Genomic DNA, 17588 nt, shown 5'->3' with positions numbered 1-17588 from the left:
ACGTCTAACCAAATTGGTGGCAATCTGGTGGGTCATTTGGACGGAACGCAACAATACTATCTTTCGCGACTACCTCCCCAATGCTACCAGGGCTCTCGAGCACATCTCTACCTTGTCGAATGACCGGACGTTCTTGCCTTGACGAAGCTGAGAACGACATGTGATCTCTCTACTTCTCTCTACTTCTCTCTCGGACCTCTCACTCTTGTACTTTCGCATCCTCCGTGCTACCTCTCCAGCTTTCTCCTATAGCTCTATTTTTCCTTTCTTGTATTTTTCTACCTTTCTCTGCTTTCTTAGGAGGCCTTAGCTGCTTCCATTATGTACGCCTAATTCATTTTGCTTGATGAATGAAGTAGGTAGCTCGCTACCTCTTTCTCAAAAAAAAAAGAAAAAAGAAAAAAAAGTATATGTCATCTACCGCAATAAACATACAATGTACTAAAATTTCTAAGGTTTAAAATATTTTTACTATAGCATTAAGTAGTCTCAAAACATAATAAGCACTTGCAATACGTGGATAAAGAACTACTTAGATTGTAATTCTTAGGACAAAAAAGTAAGTACACAGACCCTCAGAACTTTAGTTTTGCAGTAAATAATTAAGACATCGAAACTTTTAATTTTGATAATTAAATAATCTAAATTTTATTACATTTCTGAACTTTTGTTAGAATTTCACTTTACCCTCTAAACTCATAAAATGGACATCTAATACTCTAAACTCTAAATATTTCATTCATAACCATTTTATGAGTTTGCGGGGTAAAGTAAAATTTCACTAAAAATTCAAGAAGGAACAATTTTATTTATCCTATATATATATATATACACTATTGTTTTGGTAGAGCTTTTTTTTTGTTTTAAGAAAAACAGATAGTATGTTACTCGATTCATTTATTTTAATTAAATATAAATTTAACTGAAAATATAAATCAACTGAAATGTCAACAACCAAACCCATTACAAAAGAGTTAATTAAAGTTCACAGGCTCTTTGTGCATTTTCCCCTCAATCTATAAACCTTTATTATTATTGGCTATGCAGGCAATAATTTCTCCCTCGGAAAGGGTGTGGAGTGGGGCCGGACAGATTCCTTTGTCAGCAATAATTGAGTTTGGTTGGTTGTCCCAAGAAGGCAGACAAATTTGACCTGTGAGTCTTTCTATATGAAACTTTCATTTCATTTCCTCCCCTCTCCCAACAAGCATCCAAGAAACGGTTAATTACATGCACATCCCTACAAACATAATAAATTATAAATATATTTCTGCAAAGTATAATTTTTATAAGTTATTTTTATAAAAGTCCTAATGTATTCAGATTTTTTCCTGCCGTTAGGATTCGTTAGAAAAATTTTGTTAACCACAGTTAAAATACTTACAAAGTTAATTAATAATGTGAAGTGATAATTTTATCCTTTTTCTTCTTCCTCTTCCTCTTTCTCTCCTGCTTCTTCTTCTTCCTCTTCTTCTCCATATCCTTCTTTTCCTCCTTCTTTTCTCCTCCTCCTTCTTCTTCTTCGTCGTCATCGTCGATGATCCGATCGTCGTCGCCGTCGTGGTGCCCGCCTGGGCCGTCGTCACGGGCGCCTCCGACGGCATCGGCCGTGCCTTCGCCTTCCGCCTCTTCCTCGTCCTCATTGGCCGTAACCCCGACAAGCTCCACAAGGTCGTTGTCGCTGTCGCTGCCGCCGCCGACCACTCCCGCAGCCTAAAGAGGAAGAGGGCAAGGACAACATTATCATTTCACAACTCTACTGTTAAAAAATTAACAGCTCTCTAACGGATCCTAATCAGAATGATATATCTGAATACATTACGACTTTTGTAAGGATAACTTATAAAAATTAAGCTTTGCAGGAATATATTTATAATTTACCATATTTGTAGGGACGTGTATGCAATTAATCCTAAAAATTACTCCTCCTCAGTTTTTTCTTTGGTATACCTCCCTATATGCTTGTTAGAAATTTGAAACAACCGCTTGTCTAAAAAAGCTTAACTTGCTGCCGAATTAAAGTGGGCATATTTTGATTTAGTGTTTGCTTTATGAAAAAATATTTTTGAAAATAAATTTCTAGCTGAATTTTATTATTATTATTTTTATTTAGCTTGTTTAGTTTCTAAATTTTTATCCGAAAATTTTCTTCCTTATTCAAAAAATAAAAATTATATATATATATATATTTTCGAAAAAACACGGGTTTTCATTTTTTTTTTTTTTTTTTTAATTGGGGAATCGAAACAACCACTTATAATTAGGGGGGGTGGGCGGCTTTTGTTGTGAATAAAGCAGCCATACTTTATTTCTTAGTAGGTGTCCTCCACGCGCGTTGGATGCCAGCATTCGATCGAGAACTTATTCCTCCTAATTAATCTTTCTTCCTCTTCCTCCAACTGTTTCACTGCAGGGAGCTTGATCAATTGCCCGATCGAGTAGTGGTGAAGTAGTAGGAGCTGGAGCTATTAGGAGGATCCTAATAATGGCTTTCATAGCCGAATCGGTGGCGTCGGCGATCATCGACAATCTTGTCAGCAGGTGCTTTTCCTACCTCGAGGCGTGCCCGGCAGCTGGCGGCATGAAGGACGAGCTCGAACGGCTGCAGCACGCCCTTCCGCAGGTCCAGGCAGTCTTGACTGCGGTCGAGGGGGGTGCGCCGGTCATGGTGCAGAACAGACCGGTGGAAACGTGGCTGTGGCAGCTCAGAGACGCCGTGGAGAACGCGGAGGACGTGCTCGACGAGCTGGAGTACTACGAGTTACAGAAGACTATACGAGATCGAGATGACAAGGTGCGTGGTATTCTATCTAACTGCAAGAGAAAGTTTGATAGTTTCGTTAATCGTATTTTTAGCGATGACACACTGAAGCGGTTGAGGGAGGCCGTCAAGGGGTTGGATCGGGTCATTGCTGGTATGGGGCCACTCCTTCATCTTGTTACTGGGTTATATGGCCCTCGCGTTAAGTGTCAGAAACTCGAGGAAATTAAGAATGCTCGCGAGACTAGCTCCTTGCTAACCGAAAGTGAGGTGCTCGGACGAGACGAGGAGAGGGACCTGATAGTTGAATGGCTGATCGAACCGGGAGATGCCGATGTCAATGTCTCCACTTTTACAATTGTTGGTATGGGCGGGATCGGGAAGACCACTCTTGCTCAATTGGTCTATCGCAACGAAAGAGTGCAAGAGTACTTCGACCCGATTGTGTGGGTTTGCATTTCTCAGGAGTTCAATGTAACTGTGATAACAAAAAAGATTTTAGAATGTGTAAGTAGGGAGCATTTTGGCGACAACAGTCTACATGCACTCCATGAGAATCTTAAACAAAAACTAACGTCGAAGAGGTTTTTGCTCATACTGGATGATGTTTGGAACGATGATAAAATGATGGCGTGGGAGAAATTGGTTGCTCCTTTGAAATTCGGACAGAGAGGAAGCAAGATTCTGTTGACAACTCGGATGCGTTCGGTTGCAGATATGGCGGCAAAAGTGATGAAATGCAAACAGGAATCATTAAATCTAAATAAGTTGGAGGAGAGCGACTATATGTTGCTTTTCAATAAGCATGCATTCCTCGGTGTGAATCCTGATGATTATAAAAACTTGCAACTGATTGGCGAACAGATAGCGAAGAAACTTGGAGGATGCCCATTGGCCATAAAGGTCATGGGAGGAATGCTGAACTCCTGCATGGACTATGAATATTGGAAGAAAATCCTGGAAAAAGACAATGTGAAATTACAACAAGGAAACGACGACATCATGAAAGTTTTAAGATTAAGCTACGATCACTTATCCACAAACTTACAACTCTGCTTTAGATATTGTAGTTTATTTCCGCAGGATCATATGTTTAAGAGAAAAAAGTTGGTCAATATGTGGATTGGTTCGGGTCTGATTCCACAATCTATTTGTGGCAGGGAAAGGCCAGAGGATATCGGAAAGGAGTATTTAAATCTTTTGACAAGAAAATCATTCTTTACCTGTAAAACCCATGATAATAGGGTGGAAATTACTAAAAAGTATTTTATGCACGATCTGCTGCATGACCTAGCACAATCTGTTTCTCTAGGGGAATGCATCAAAATAGGAGGTGATGTTGCAGAAAATATTATTCCAAAAACAGTTCGACACTTATCTGTCGAAATGCTTAATCTTCTTTCTATTAGAGAGATCTCCAATCTTAAGAATGTGCACACTCTAGTCATTTCTGTTAAAGAGGACAATAGGCATAATGCAGATCATGCACTTGAATTTATCGAGGTTATAAAAGGGTTTAGAAAGTTACGCTTATTGATCTTAGATGTGAATTTTCACTCTTATAAACTGCCCAATGCACTTAGTAGCTTGATACACCTCCGCTACCTATCTCTTTCACTATGGAAAGTTGTGAATGAAAGTATTGAATATGATGGCTTGACCAACTTGGTCAATTTGCGTTCATTAGATGTTCCCTATCATGTGATAGAAAATATTCCTTATATTAGCAAACTACCTTTCATCCACAAATTACAAAATTTTGTTGTCCGAGAGAAGAGTGGTTACAAAATCGGTGAACTCAAGAACCTCAGGGACCTTCATCACCTGTGTATTATGAAACTTGAAAATGTGAGGACTTCTGAAGAAGCTACAGAGGCCAAGCTGAATGAGAAAGAATATCTCAAATCGTTGGGATTGCGATGGTCCGAAGGCCACTCCAATAGTGCAGAAGCGGATGAGCAGCTCCTCGATAACCTCTGTCCACATATCAATCTCAAGAAAATGCGCATTGAACAATACCACGGTGCTAAATCTCCATGTTGGATGACAAATCTGTCTCTTGTCAATTTGACATCCATCGAACTAATTGATTGTAAAAGATGGGAGCAGCTCCCGCCTCTTTGGCAGTTTTCTTCGCTCCGGCACCTTTTCTTGCAGGGACTGCATACAGTAAAGCAAATAGATTGTTCATTCTTTGGAAGCAACAGTGGATGTGCCTTTCCATCGTTGAAGATGTTATTGTTATGGGACATGCCTAACTTGGAGGAGTGGATTGGAATTGATGATAGGTGCATGTTTCCTCAACTTCAGTCTATGTCTATTTCTGATTGCCCTAATTTGAGGGGAATTCCTACTCTGCATCTATGGTCAAGAGATTTGCATATTTATAATGTCGGATTGATCGCTTTTCAACAATAAATCAAATTACGCAAACAACAATGTAAGTGCTTTATTTTGTAAACTTTAAATTTCTCCCCTGGGTTTAGCTCATTTTCACTTGCCCCTCCTGTAGTTCAAAAATATCATTTTCACCCCCCTCTCCTGTAGTTCAAAAAGTATTTTTTAAATATTTTTAATTGGCCACACTATTTCATATAGAACTTTTTTGATGAAATAAAAATTAAACTACAGGAGGGCAAAGTAAAACTTTTTGAACTGCAAGGTCAAGTTTAAAATGAGTTAAATCACACGGGGGCAATTTAAACTTTACCCTTGTATCCAAACACCAATTCGTATTTACATGGCTGTGATTGCCCAGACTTAAATATCTTTTCTTTCTTTTCTTGCGGTAGCAAGAACATTTTCAGGCCTCTTGAAAGCTTAGTCATCAGACACTGTAAGAAGATCGAATATGTTCCATCGGAGCTTTTTGGGAATTCAAAGCCATGAAAACCTTGCACATAGAAAATTGCCGCAAGTTGACAAAAGTAGGATCTCAGACATCGAACTGCCCTCTGTACTCGGTCATCTCACTATTGTCATTTGGCGACCTCGAGGTCCACTGCTGTGGTCAGCGGCATTTAACCTCTTTATATGGTGGAATTACTCGATTGTGCAAGTATAGCATCCCTTCCCCCGCACAAAGTGTGTCACGGTGGACGATGCTTTCCCGCTTAGAATATAAGAACTGCAAAGAACTTGTCATCATTGGTGGAATACAAGCTCTCGTATCGCTCCGTTCTTTAGATAATTGAAAGGTGGTGACAAGCTAATTGAAGTTGCCCTTCTGCTGCAGCCTCCTTCCCAACGATGTCGGCCAAAAAAAGAATACAGTACTGGACTGTTTTTGAAGAATGGTTATAATCAATTGACACCACGCGCTCCTGCTCATAGACCATTGAGAAGTCTCTCCTCCGTCTGCTCGTTTGACATCTCTCTGATGCTTACGCGCTCTCGCCTCCTTACCTGAGGAATGGCTACTACAAAATCACGCTGCCCCCCGGACAATTATGCATACGAGAAGCACGCTCCCTTCAGTCCCTACCCCGCAGCATGACAAAACTGTGCTCCCTCGTCATTTTGGGTGTGGAAGATGCTAATCTCATCCAGTCACTTCCAGATCTACCTACTTCACTGCGTTGTCTAGTCATCAACAGCTGTCACCCTGTGTTGAAGGAGCGATGCCAAGAGAATATAGGCCTTGATTGGCCCAAGATTGCCAACATCCGTTTTGTGAGGATTACATAGCATTATTTGCAGATCGTGATGATGATGCATATTAATTGTAAGTACACTCTACCCCCCTTCATCTCGTAACCCTTTGTTGTAAATAATGCAATTCATTTTGGTCTTAATTAATGAACTACATACATCTCATTCAGTCTTAACAAAGTTATCTCATTTCTTACGGGATTAATTGCTTACCTTTTTTCAGATAATGCAAGAGTAGCCAGGTTCCTTTTTAATTAGCATCCTCAATGGAATTTTTACATTTTGTACTCTCATTTTATGATTTGGATACATAAAAAGGGAATAAAGCACTAATTGCCTCCTATAATACATTGTGCTAGTCTTTTTTTTTTTTGATTAAACAGGGGTATACCCTATTTTAACAAAGTCAGAACAGAGAGTATAGGAGCAGTCTAGTAAGGCGAAAAAACAGAACGGCAAGAACAGCATGGGTTGATCGCAATCAAGATCTAGGAGCAGGAACCCAGAAACCAAAAAAAACCAAAAACCAAAATCAAAGCCCCAAAAAACCCCAAAAAGCGCAATGTCATGAATATATTGTGCTAGTCATGAATATAATACATTGTGCTAGTCTTAACAAACAATGTCATGAATATAACATATGTTAATTGCGCTAGCATGTCAATTGCTTTCTAAAGTTAAATATGACTAATTGTGCAGTAATTTCTCTCTCTAGGAGTACAAACAAGATGCGAAGTCTCGCTGATGAGTTAGAACATAAGAGAAGCATGACAAAAGCTTTTTAAGTTTGTTAAATTTCTTGGTTCAGGGCAGTAGTAATGGTATAGCACTCCTATATATATATATTTCTTTCAAATTTTTCAAGAATATAAAGCAAGAGTAGCTGCTTATGTTCTATTTTGGTGGTGCAGGAACATGTAAGGATTAGGACCCCCTATTGGTGCTCGAATCTATTTTTCTTATCTGGCATAAAACAAGATTAAAATCATACTACTTATTTTCTCTTCTCTTTCTTTTTTGGCGCAATAGTGAAAAAGGCTCTTATTGTCATATATGACTCCCATACATGGTCATGGTCCATCAATTTATTCATAAGAATATGGAAAAAAAAGACTAATGTCTTACTGCATGCTTGTGTTCTTCAGTTTTGTTGGTGCAGGATCAGAGTAACATATATTCCATGCATTTTTGTTTGTGTGTGTGTGTGTGTGTGTGTGTGTGTGTTTGTAGCAGCCGAACTAATGTAAAATCTTTAAGAAAGAAATTGCTCTTTTTTGCGGCAAGGAGATTAAATGCTTCAATTTTGTTTCCCCTCAATTTATATGCGTATATATTAAAGATAATTTTGTGTTTGATTCCTGCACAAATAGCAAATCGCATAGCCCAGTCATAAGCTTGTTCTGTTTTTGTCTGTTATATGATGAAGTTGTTGAGCTTCTCTGAGGTAGCTAAAACATCAATCAATTTTTATGTTTCTCTAGCAGTATAACAACTCCAAGTTTTTAATGCAGGTTGTATCCACTTTCCGGGGCAAATTTGACAGACACTCCGTCGATAACACTTATACCGACATTTCACCGTAAATTGAAAATGAGGCCTACACTGCAGCAGGCATCAACTTGCAACCACGTCTTGCAGCTGCTTGCTTTTTCTTTCTTTACGATTTTCCAAAACAGAAAAAAAAATTAATTTCCTAATGCATTGACGACAGAAAAGCACACTCAAAACTCAAACAGACCGACAACTGTTGCTGATGTTCAGTTCAGTCTTCAATCTCTGTAAGGTTGGTTTTGATTCAAATTTTCTGTCTACGCTCCTTTGTGCAGTTCCTTATTTTTCGAACTGTTGTTTTCAGAGACATAATTTTTTTTTTTTTTTGTTTGAGGTAAAATTCTAAATGAGACCTCTGCAACTATACGCCATTGCGAATAGGCCCCTCAACTTGGCAATTATTTTTGTTTTTTATTGACACTGTTCTTAGATTCTAATATGGTTTTTTTTATTTCAGTTATTTGAGTTAGTTAAAGCGAAAATTTGTGAAGTTTAATACCTCTATTAGCTATTGGTTGTTTCAGTTTGTTTGCAAAAGATAATTAAAACCATTAAATTGATGGAAATTCTAATCTACCAAATACTATACAGTTCTTAAATAAACATAACAGATAGACCGGATAAGATATTCATGCATTCAAATAAATGCTCAGGTCGAAAATAGTTTTGGTCAAATACTAATATTAGCTTTTTGATATTGGTTTGCGTATTTTACACTTTCCAGTGACATAATTATATACTTTAAGTGACAAATAATTATTTTCGGATGAAAAAACAAAACTAAAAAGTCAGTAGTATCTGTCCTCCGTCCCACATCTACTTTCCTACATACTTTATTTTCTCTTCTTTCAAACCGAGCACTTGTGCTTCAATCTCAATTTGTTTTACGCCAAACAAAATACTAACAAGTGGATTATTATTTTTTCTATAATTTAATATCTCTTAAACTATTTTTAACTAAGTTTATGTGTTACCAAACACCAGATATGCAGAAAGAACAAATGCATGTACCTCCAGTGTATAAATACGCTATATGCCACACAACGATATACATTTGTCTGATATATTAAACCTAAAATATCTAAAAAGAGTAGATTAAAAAAAATTATGAAATTGAATTTAAAATTTGAGATTTAAAATCTAAAAATTAATATCTAAATTCAAATTTTGAAAACTAAAAATTGATAACTTGAAATTTAAGATTTAAAAACTTAAATTTGAAATTTAAAATTTAAAATTTAAAAATCTAAATTTAAATTAAAAATTTGAACCTAAAAATAAAATTTAAGCTTAAAATTTGAGTTCAAAATTAGATTCAGATTAGAGATAGCAGGTTTTAAATACTTCTGATTTTAGAGAGAAAAATAAGAATTAGATTTTGAAAGACAAGTTCATCAAATGCTTTATGAAGGGAAAGATCATTTTTGGTCTAAAATCACTTTAACATTCAGTGAGTTAGATTTTAATTTTCTTAGTTCTAAAACATTTGTCCATTTCAGAGATGCGGTGTATAGATATGTGCTTGTACACCAGGTGCAGGTAATATTTTGGCGCACGCAGTTGCTCCACCCTCCCTTATGCAGGCATATGTAATTTTTATAATCAATTTCCTAAATCAAGACTCAAATCAATTAGATGTTATTAAGGTACCAATTAGACCCGGCAATCTCGACCCAAACCCGCGGGTGCCCGTTGGTTATCCGCAAATTTGCGGGTATGGGTAGCAACTTTTTCAACCCAAAAAATTATGGGTAAAACGGGTGGGTACCCATTAAGTTGTGAGCATTTTGGGTAACCCACGGGTACCCACGGGTACCCACACATATATTTTTAATTACAAAATATATTTTTTTAAATAAATTTATTTATTTATCTTAAAAATTCTAATCCTAGTGTTAAGCGTCAAAAGCTCGAGGAAATCAAGAATGCTCGCGAGACTAGCTCCTTGGTAATCAAAAGTGAGGTGCTCGGACGAGACAAGGAGACGGGCCTGATAGTCAAATGGCTGATCAACCCGGGAGATGCCGATGTTGATGTCTCTGCTTTCACAATTGTTGGTATGGGTGGGCTCGGGAAGACCACTCTTGCTCAACTAGTCTATAGTAATGAAAGAGTGCGAGTGTACTTCGACCCGATTATGTGGGCTTGCATTTCTCAGGATTTCGATGTAACTGTGATAACAAGAAAAATTTTAGAATGTGTAAGTAGTGAGAATTTTGGCGACAAGCGTCTAAATGCACTCCATGAGAAACTTAAAGAAAAACTAACATCGAAGAGGTTTTTGCTCATACTAGATGATGTTTGGAACGATGATAACATGACGGAGTGGGAGAAATTGGTTGCTCCTTTGAAATCCGGACAGAGAGGAAGCAAGATCCTGTTGACAACTCGAATGGGTTCAGTTGCGGATATGGTGGCAAATGTAATGAAATGCAAACGGGAATCATTAAATCTAAATGAGTTGGAGGAGAGCGACTATATGTCGCTTTTCAATAAGCATGCATTCCTCGGTGTGAATCCTGATGATTATAAAAACTTGCAACCAATTGGTCAACATATAGCGAAGAAACTTGGAGGATACCCATTGGCAATAAAAGTTATGGGAGGAATGCTGAACTCCTATATGGACTATGAATATTGGAAGAAAATCTTGGAAGAAGACATCATGAAATTACAACTAGGAAAGGATGGCATCATGACAATTTTGAGATTAAGCTACGATCACTTATCCACAAACTTACAACTCTGCTTTAGATATTGTAGTTTATTTCCACAAGATTATATGTTTAAGAGGAAAAAGTTGGTCAATATGTGGATTGGTTCAAGTCTGATTCCGCAATCTATTTGCGACAGGCAAAGGCCAGAGGATATCGGAAATGAGTATTTAAATCTTCTGACAAGAAAATCATTCTTTACTTGCGAAACTAGTGATAATCTGGTGAAAATTACTAAAGAGTATTTTATGCACGATCTGCTGCATGACCTAGCACAATCTGTTTCTCTAGGGGAATGCAAAAGAATAGGAGGTGATGTTGCAGGAAATATTATTCCAAAACCAGTTCGACACTTACATGTTGAGATGATAAATCTTCTTTCCATCAGAGAGATCTCCAATCTTAAGAACGTGCGCACTCTTGTCATTTCTGTTAGAGAGGATAATGAGCATAATGCAAATCATGCACTTGAATTTCTCGAGGTTATAAAAGGGTTTAAAAAGTTACGCTTATTGATCTTAGATGTGAATTTTGACCCTTATAAACTGCCCGATGCACTTAGTAGCTTGATACACCTCCGCTACCTATCTCTTTCACTAGGGAAAGTTGTGAATGAAAGTATTGAATATGATGGCTTGACCAACTTGGTAAATTTGCGTTTATTAGATGTTCCCCATCATGTGATAGAAAATATTCCTTATATTAGCAAACTACCCTTCATCCACAAATTACAAAATTTTATTATCCGAGAGGAGAGCGGTTACAAAGTTGGTGAACTAAAGAACCTCAGGGACCTTCGTCGCCTGTGTATTAGGAAACTTGAAAATGTGATGAGGAAGAAGCTATGGAGGCCAAGCTGAATGAGAAAGAAAATCTCAAATCACTATCATTGGAATGGTCTGAAGACCGCTCCAATAGTGCAGAAACGGATGAGCAGCTCCTCGATAACCTCTGCCCTCATATCAATCTCAAGAAAATGTGCAGCAGACAATACCAAGGTGCTAAATCTCCATGTTGGATGGCAAATCTATCTCTTGTCAATTTGACATCCATCAAACTGATTAATTGTAAAGGATGGGAGCACCTTCCACCTCTCGAGCATTTTCCTTCGCTCCAATCTCTACACTTGTGTGGACTGGATGCAATAAAGCAAATAGATTGTTCATTCTTCAAAAGCAGCAGTGGATGTGCCTTTCCATCATTGAAGGATTTACATTTATGGGACATGCCTAACTTGGAGGATTGGATTGGAGTAGATGATGGGTGCATGTTTTCTCAACTTCATTATATGTATATCACTAACTGCCCTAATTTGAGGGAAATTCCTACTCTGCCGTATAGTCTAAGACAATTGAAAATTTCAAATGTCGGCTTGACCGCTCTTCCAACAATAAATCGGAATTACATGGACAACAATGTAAGTGCTTTATTTTATAAACTTCAAATTTCTCCTGAGGTTTAGATCATTTTCACTTTTCCCCCTGTAGTTCAAAAAGTATCACTTTGCCCCCTCCCTGCTGTGGTTTAGCCTATTTTTACTTTTGTCTATCTCGTGGTTTAAAAAGTTACACTTTGCCTCCTTTGGTTTAACTCATTTTTTACTTTGCTATCTTGTAATTTTTTTAAATATTTTTAATTTGCCATGCTATTTCATATAGAATTTTTTTGATGAAATAAAAAATTAAACCACTAGAGGGCAAAGTAATTAAAACTTTTTGAACCGCAAGGTGGCAAGGTGACAATGAGTTTAATTAACCACACGGGGTGCAATTTGAAGTTTACCCTTATATTAAAACACCAATTCGTATTTGCACTGCTATGATTGCCCGGACTTAAATATCTTTTACATCTTTTCTTTCTTGCAGCGGCAAGAACATTCTCAGGGTCTTGAAAGCTTAGACATCAAACGATGTGAGAAGCTTGAATATGTTCCAACAGAGTTTTTTCAGAAATTCGACTCCCTCAAATCACTGCGTATAGTAAATTGCCCGAAGTTGACAAAACGTTGGAACTCGGACATCCAACTGCCCTCTACACTCAATCATCTCACTACTGGGTCATGTGGCGACCTTGAGGTGCCACTGCTGTGGTTGGCAGATTTAACCTCTCTTTCCGGGTTGAAATTAGTCGATTGCGCAACCATAACATCCCTTCCCCCAGCGCAAGTGTGTGCACGGTGGACGACGCTTTCCTATTTAGCAATAAAGAACTGCAAAGGACTGTCGTCATTAGGCGGAATACAAGCTTTAGTATCCCTCTGTTGGTTAGAAATTAGAGGGTGTGACAAGCTAATTCAAGTTGCCCTGCTGCTGCAGCCTCCGTTCCCAAACGATGTCGGCCAAAAAAAGAATGCAGTACTGGACCGCTTTTTGAAGAATGGTGAACTATCAATTGACCACCACGCGCTCCTGCTCATGGAGCCATTGAGAAGTCTCTCCTCCATCAACTTGTTGACTCTCTCTGATGCTTCACAACTCACCACCTTACCTGAGGAATGGCTACTGCAAAATTGCGCTGCCCTCAAAGATTTACAAATATGGAATGCGGTCTCCCTTCAGTCCCTCCCGCAGAGCATGACAAAACTGTGCTCCCTCAAGTGTTTAGAAGTACTGAATGCTAATCTCATCCGGTCTCTTCCAGATCTGGCTACTTCACTGCGTGCTCTAGTCATCACCGGGTGTCACCCTGTGTTGAAGGAGCGATGCCAAGAGAATGGTGGCCTTGATTGGCTCAAGATTGCCCACATCCCTAGAAGGATGATTAAACAGTTGTAGAGTGACGATGACGAAATTGTACGTTTACTTTACCATCCTTCATCTCGCCCCTGCTATATACTCTCTGCGATTAACGCAATTCCTTTCGATTTTAATGAGCTACATCTCGTTCGATCTTAATCAACAAGGTTATCTAATTTGTTTCAGGATTGATTAATTACCTTCTTTTCTCGGATAATGCGAGAGCAGTCAGGTTCGTCTTTAATTAGCATCCTCCATTAGGAATCTTTTATTATATTTTTTTACCCTTATACTTTATGGTTTGGATACATAATAAGGGAATTAATATAGCGCTAATTAATTGCGCCCTATAATTAATACATGATGTTGTGCTCACAGGACGGATTGGTCTTGTAAAACAAGCAATGCAATGAATATAACATATGTTGTTAGTATATCAATTGCTTTCTAAAGTCAAAAAATATGACTAATTGTCCAGTGAAGATGAGTTAGAACATAAGAGACGTACGCGTGCGTGACAAAAGCTTTCGAGTTATTTTAATTTCTTGGTGCAGGACTGCAGTAACGTTATAACGCTCCTATATATATATATATTTCACTCAATTTGTTCAAGAATATAAAACAAGAGTAAAGTTTAGCTGCTTATGTTCTATTTTGGTAGTAGAGGAACATGTAAGGAGTAGGACTCTCTATTGGCGCTCAAATCTATTTTTTTTCCTTATCAGGCACACAAACAAGATTAAAATGATACTACGTAATTACTTGTTCTCTCTGTTTTTTGTTTTTCAGTGCTTATTCTTAAAATCATACTACGTAACTACATAAAGTTTAGCTGTTTATGTTCAATTTCGGTAGTGCAGGAACATGTATTGATTAGGACTCCGTATTGCCGCTGAATCTATTTTTGCTTATCAGGGATAAAACATGATTAAAATCATTCTACTTATTCTCTCTTCTTTTTTGTTTTCTGGTGCATGGGTGAAAAAGGCTTGTATTGTAGTCTATCGACTTCATTGTAGGAGCACAACATGGCTAAAGCCTTGCCACTTATGTTCTTCTATTTAATTAGTACTGGACTGACTCCCAATTCATGGTCATGTTCTATCAATTTATTTGAAAATTAAAGACTAATTTGTTACTTTATGCTTGTGTTCTTCAGTTTTGTTGGTGCAGGATTAGAGTAAGATTCCATGCTTTTCCGTGTGCGTGTGTGCGTAGTAGCCAAACTAATGTAAAATCTTTAAGAAAGAAATTGCCCTCTTTTGCAGCAGAGAGGTTAAATGCTTCAATTTTGTTTCTCCTTACTTTATATTCGTATATACTAAAGATAATTTTGTGTTTGAATATTCCTGTACAAATAGCAAATCTCATAGCCTGGTCATAAGCTTGTTTTGTCTTGTGAATTATCTAATGAAGTTCTTAAACATTGCCTTAAAATGTGTTTCAAATTGATGCCTCTGCATCTTTTGTATTCTAAAATAGGGTATACCCCTGTTTAATCAAAAAAAAAAAAAGTGTTTCAAATTATTATTGTTTTTTTTTTGGGCAGTATAATAGGCACCGGATTAAACTTGTGAACTCAATTTCAGCAGTATATATCATAATTTCAAATTTTGTTAAACTTTTTTCAATTTTTTGTGCAGGTTGTATCGATATTTTGAGTAAATTTGGTGTATGCTCTCGCGATAAGACGTCATAAGAGGAAATGAAAGCTATGCTGTAGCAGGCATCAACATGCAACCACATCCTGCAGTATCTTACATTTACTTTCTTTACACTTTTAAACAAACTTTAGATTCATTTCGCATTGATTGCACGAAAAGACTGAAGTGTTACTGCTTATGTTCTATGTTTGGTGGTACAAGAACCATTTAAAAACTCTTATCAATTTCTCTATATATAGGACAAGTGGAGATGGACTGCCGACCAAATTTTTACTGTTAAATCGATCTATGATTTCATCACCGATGATGGCCAGACAGATTCCTTGTATGTTCACCTATGGAGGATAAGAATTCCAACTAAAAACAGAGTATTCATTTGGATTCTACTTCGCAAGAGAGTACTTACCAAGGACAGGTTGATCCGTCGGGGGCATGTTGTGGATCAGTTTTGCGTGTTTTGTGCACTATTCCCAGAGACCTGCGATCACCTCTTTCGGGACTGTGTCTTTGTCAGATATCTTCTAATCACCGCCGGAATTTCTCATACAAGCGAATTGGAATCGGGGGATGTAGGCCGACTTTGGACGGAAACAACTAATATTCACAATGCAGTGTTGAGGACAAAAAGTCTGACCCATCTAGCAGCAATCTGGTGGGTGACATGGACGGAACGTAATAACATTATCTTTTGCGATGCGCGTCCCAATGCTGCTCGGGCGTTCGAACGAGTCACCTCCTTGATCAAAGCTTGGACCGACGCCCTTTGATTTTGACCACGTCTTCTATTTTTGTTCCCTTCGTTGGTCGTTTCTTTGTGTGTCTTTGTTTTGCTTTGTGATCTGTGATTTCTTTTTTATCTTTTTTTCAATTTTTTTGTCTGGTCCCTTCAGGAGGTCTTAGTTGCCTCCAACATGTACGCTTAGTTCATTTTGCTTAATGAATGAAGCAGGTAGCCCGCTACCTATTTCTCAAAAAAAGGAATGTAACAAGACCAAAAGAAACTGCCTATGTATTTGTATTTTCTTTCTGTTCTCGGTGGTGTATGAATTAAAAACCCTCCTATTATTATAGCCTATGGATTTCGTCCTTGTTACGAAGGATGGTTAAAGTTTTACTGCTTTGTGTACATTCTCCTATTTTTTCTTGGTGCAGGATTGGAATAAGACTACTACGAGTAGTCTATTTATATATGTATAATGTGATTAGTGTCTTTAATATATGTAGCTTAATTTTACTGGTTATTTTATTTCACTGCCTAATTATACTTCCCTAGCTAGGGGACCAATTAGCAAGCGAAAGAACATTTTGAAGTGTCACAAATATTCGAGCGTGAGTGAGGATAATTACATTAGATATTTTGGAGACTGAAATTGGAGATGTATGTTTAATTAGCAAAGGGTGCGAAAGGTAAAAGAATGATAATTTGTGCGTTCTATGATGGCAAAATAGCAAATTAATCTCATAGCTTGATGAGCTTGTTTTATTCATTTTTTGTTTTTTTTTTTTTCACTATGATCTGATGAAGTTGTTGAGCTTCTTTGAAGTAGACAAAGTAACCCAGCTCTAAAGTTGTGAATTTAATTTCAGTGGCATAAATTATACTTCAAATTTTGTTGAACTTCTTAAGTTTTTATTGAGGGCTGTACATCGACCTTTGGAGAAAATTTGGTCGGTGCGGCCAACTTATTGTAAAAGGAAAAAAAAGGGCTGCTGCACTTCAGCAAGCGTCAACTTGCAACCACATCCTGCAGCTACCTACCTACTTTTATTCTTTACAATTTTCAAAAAGAAATTAAATTTCTTTATGCATTGAAGACGGAAAAACAAAATCAAAACTGAAAAAGAAATTCAGTTTTAAATCTGTGTAAGTTTGTTCCGATTCAGATTTCGCGAACAGTTCCGTTCAGTTTCTCTTTTTGGTCTACACTTCTTTCTGTACAGTTTCGTATTTTTCAACAGTGTTTACATAGGCTTCTCTCTCACTTTCTCTCTCTCTCTCTTTAAGAATGTATTGAGAACTCCTCACATTTTGAAATAATCCTATCAAACTTCACATTTTTCTTTTCTTTTGTTTTTTTTTTGACTTCCCCTTCATTTTTTTTTTGTGGAGTTATTCTGGTTAGTTGAAATTTACCAAATAGGTTAAGAGGTTCTTCTGCTCAAGGCAGTTACAAATTAAATGGTTATTCTCGACATATGTTTTATACGTGATTTTGTAAAGCTTCAAAATGTAGAGAAAATTATCTCTTCCAATTTAATTCATGAAAAAACACAATAAAGCTCATAGGCGGATGTAAGAAGATAAATTTGTCATCTACTCAAAAGACACTAAATAATTCACCATCTTATTAAGGTGACTAATAAATCTTAAACTCTACCTGCTAGCACCGGCGTTACTCCGGCATGGTATGAGGGTTAGATTCCCAAATAATGTTTGTAGAGGTTAGTTCCCAAATTTTTTTGCTTAAGATGTGTAAACGCATGATGATTATTATTTTTTATTTATTTTTAT

The 17588-nt window shown here is 37.3% G+C and overlaps 2 protein-coding genes across 4 annotated transcripts; both read left to right on the top strand.

The window, feature by feature from the left end:
• LOC109717531 (putative disease resistance protein RGA1) lies at positions 2486-5179 on the top strand. Its single transcript, XM_020243374.1, has one exon. It carries the CDS (start codon positions 2486-2488, stop codon positions 5177-5179), a length of 2694 nt encoding a protein of 897 aa, XP_020098963.1.
• Positions 6230-16190, top strand: LOC109717335 (putative disease resistance protein RGA3). Of its 3 annotated transcripts, XM_020243067.1 has the most exons (7): positions 6230-6485; positions 7924-8195; positions 9857-12094; positions 12543-13469; positions 13599-13644; positions 15056-15164; positions 15316-16190. In XM_020243067.1, the coding sequence occupies exon 3, from the start codon at positions 10023-10025 to the stop codon at positions 11535-11537; it is 1515 nt and encodes a 504-aa protein (XP_020098656.1). In that variant the 5' UTR covers positions 6230-6485; positions 7924-8195; positions 9857-10022; the 3' UTR covers positions 11538-12094; positions 12543-13469; positions 13599-13644; positions 15056-15164; positions 15316-16190. The 3 variants fall into 3 exon arrangements, 2 of the variants coding, with proteins under 2 accessions (XP_020098656.1, XP_020098657.1); XM_020243068.1 differs by having other exon boundaries at positions 15056-16190; XR_002218163.1 differs by lacking the exons at positions 9857-12094; positions 12543-13469; positions 13599-13644 and having other exon boundaries at positions 15056-16190.

The sequence above is a fragment of the Ananas comosus genome, linkage group 11 (assembly GCF_001540865.1).
Source record: "Ananas comosus cultivar F153 linkage group 11, ASM154086v1, whole genome shotgun sequence".
In the NCBI taxonomy this organism is placed as follows: Eukaryota; Viridiplantae; Streptophyta; class Magnoliopsida; order Poales; family Bromeliaceae; genus Ananas; species Ananas comosus.
The sequence above is the reverse complement of the archived record's forward strand: the minus strand, read 5'-3'. Positions and strand labels throughout refer to the sequence as shown.

Excerpts from the sequence above, each read along its gene's own strand:
- LOC109717531 (XM_020243374.1), top strand. The coding sequence starts at position 2,486 with ATGGCTTTCATAGCCGAATCGGTGGCGTCGGCGATCATCGACAATCTT.
- LOC109717335 (XM_020243067.1), top strand. The coding sequence starts at position 10,023 with ATGGGTGGGCTCGGGAAGACCACTCTTGCTCAACTAGTCTATAGTAAT.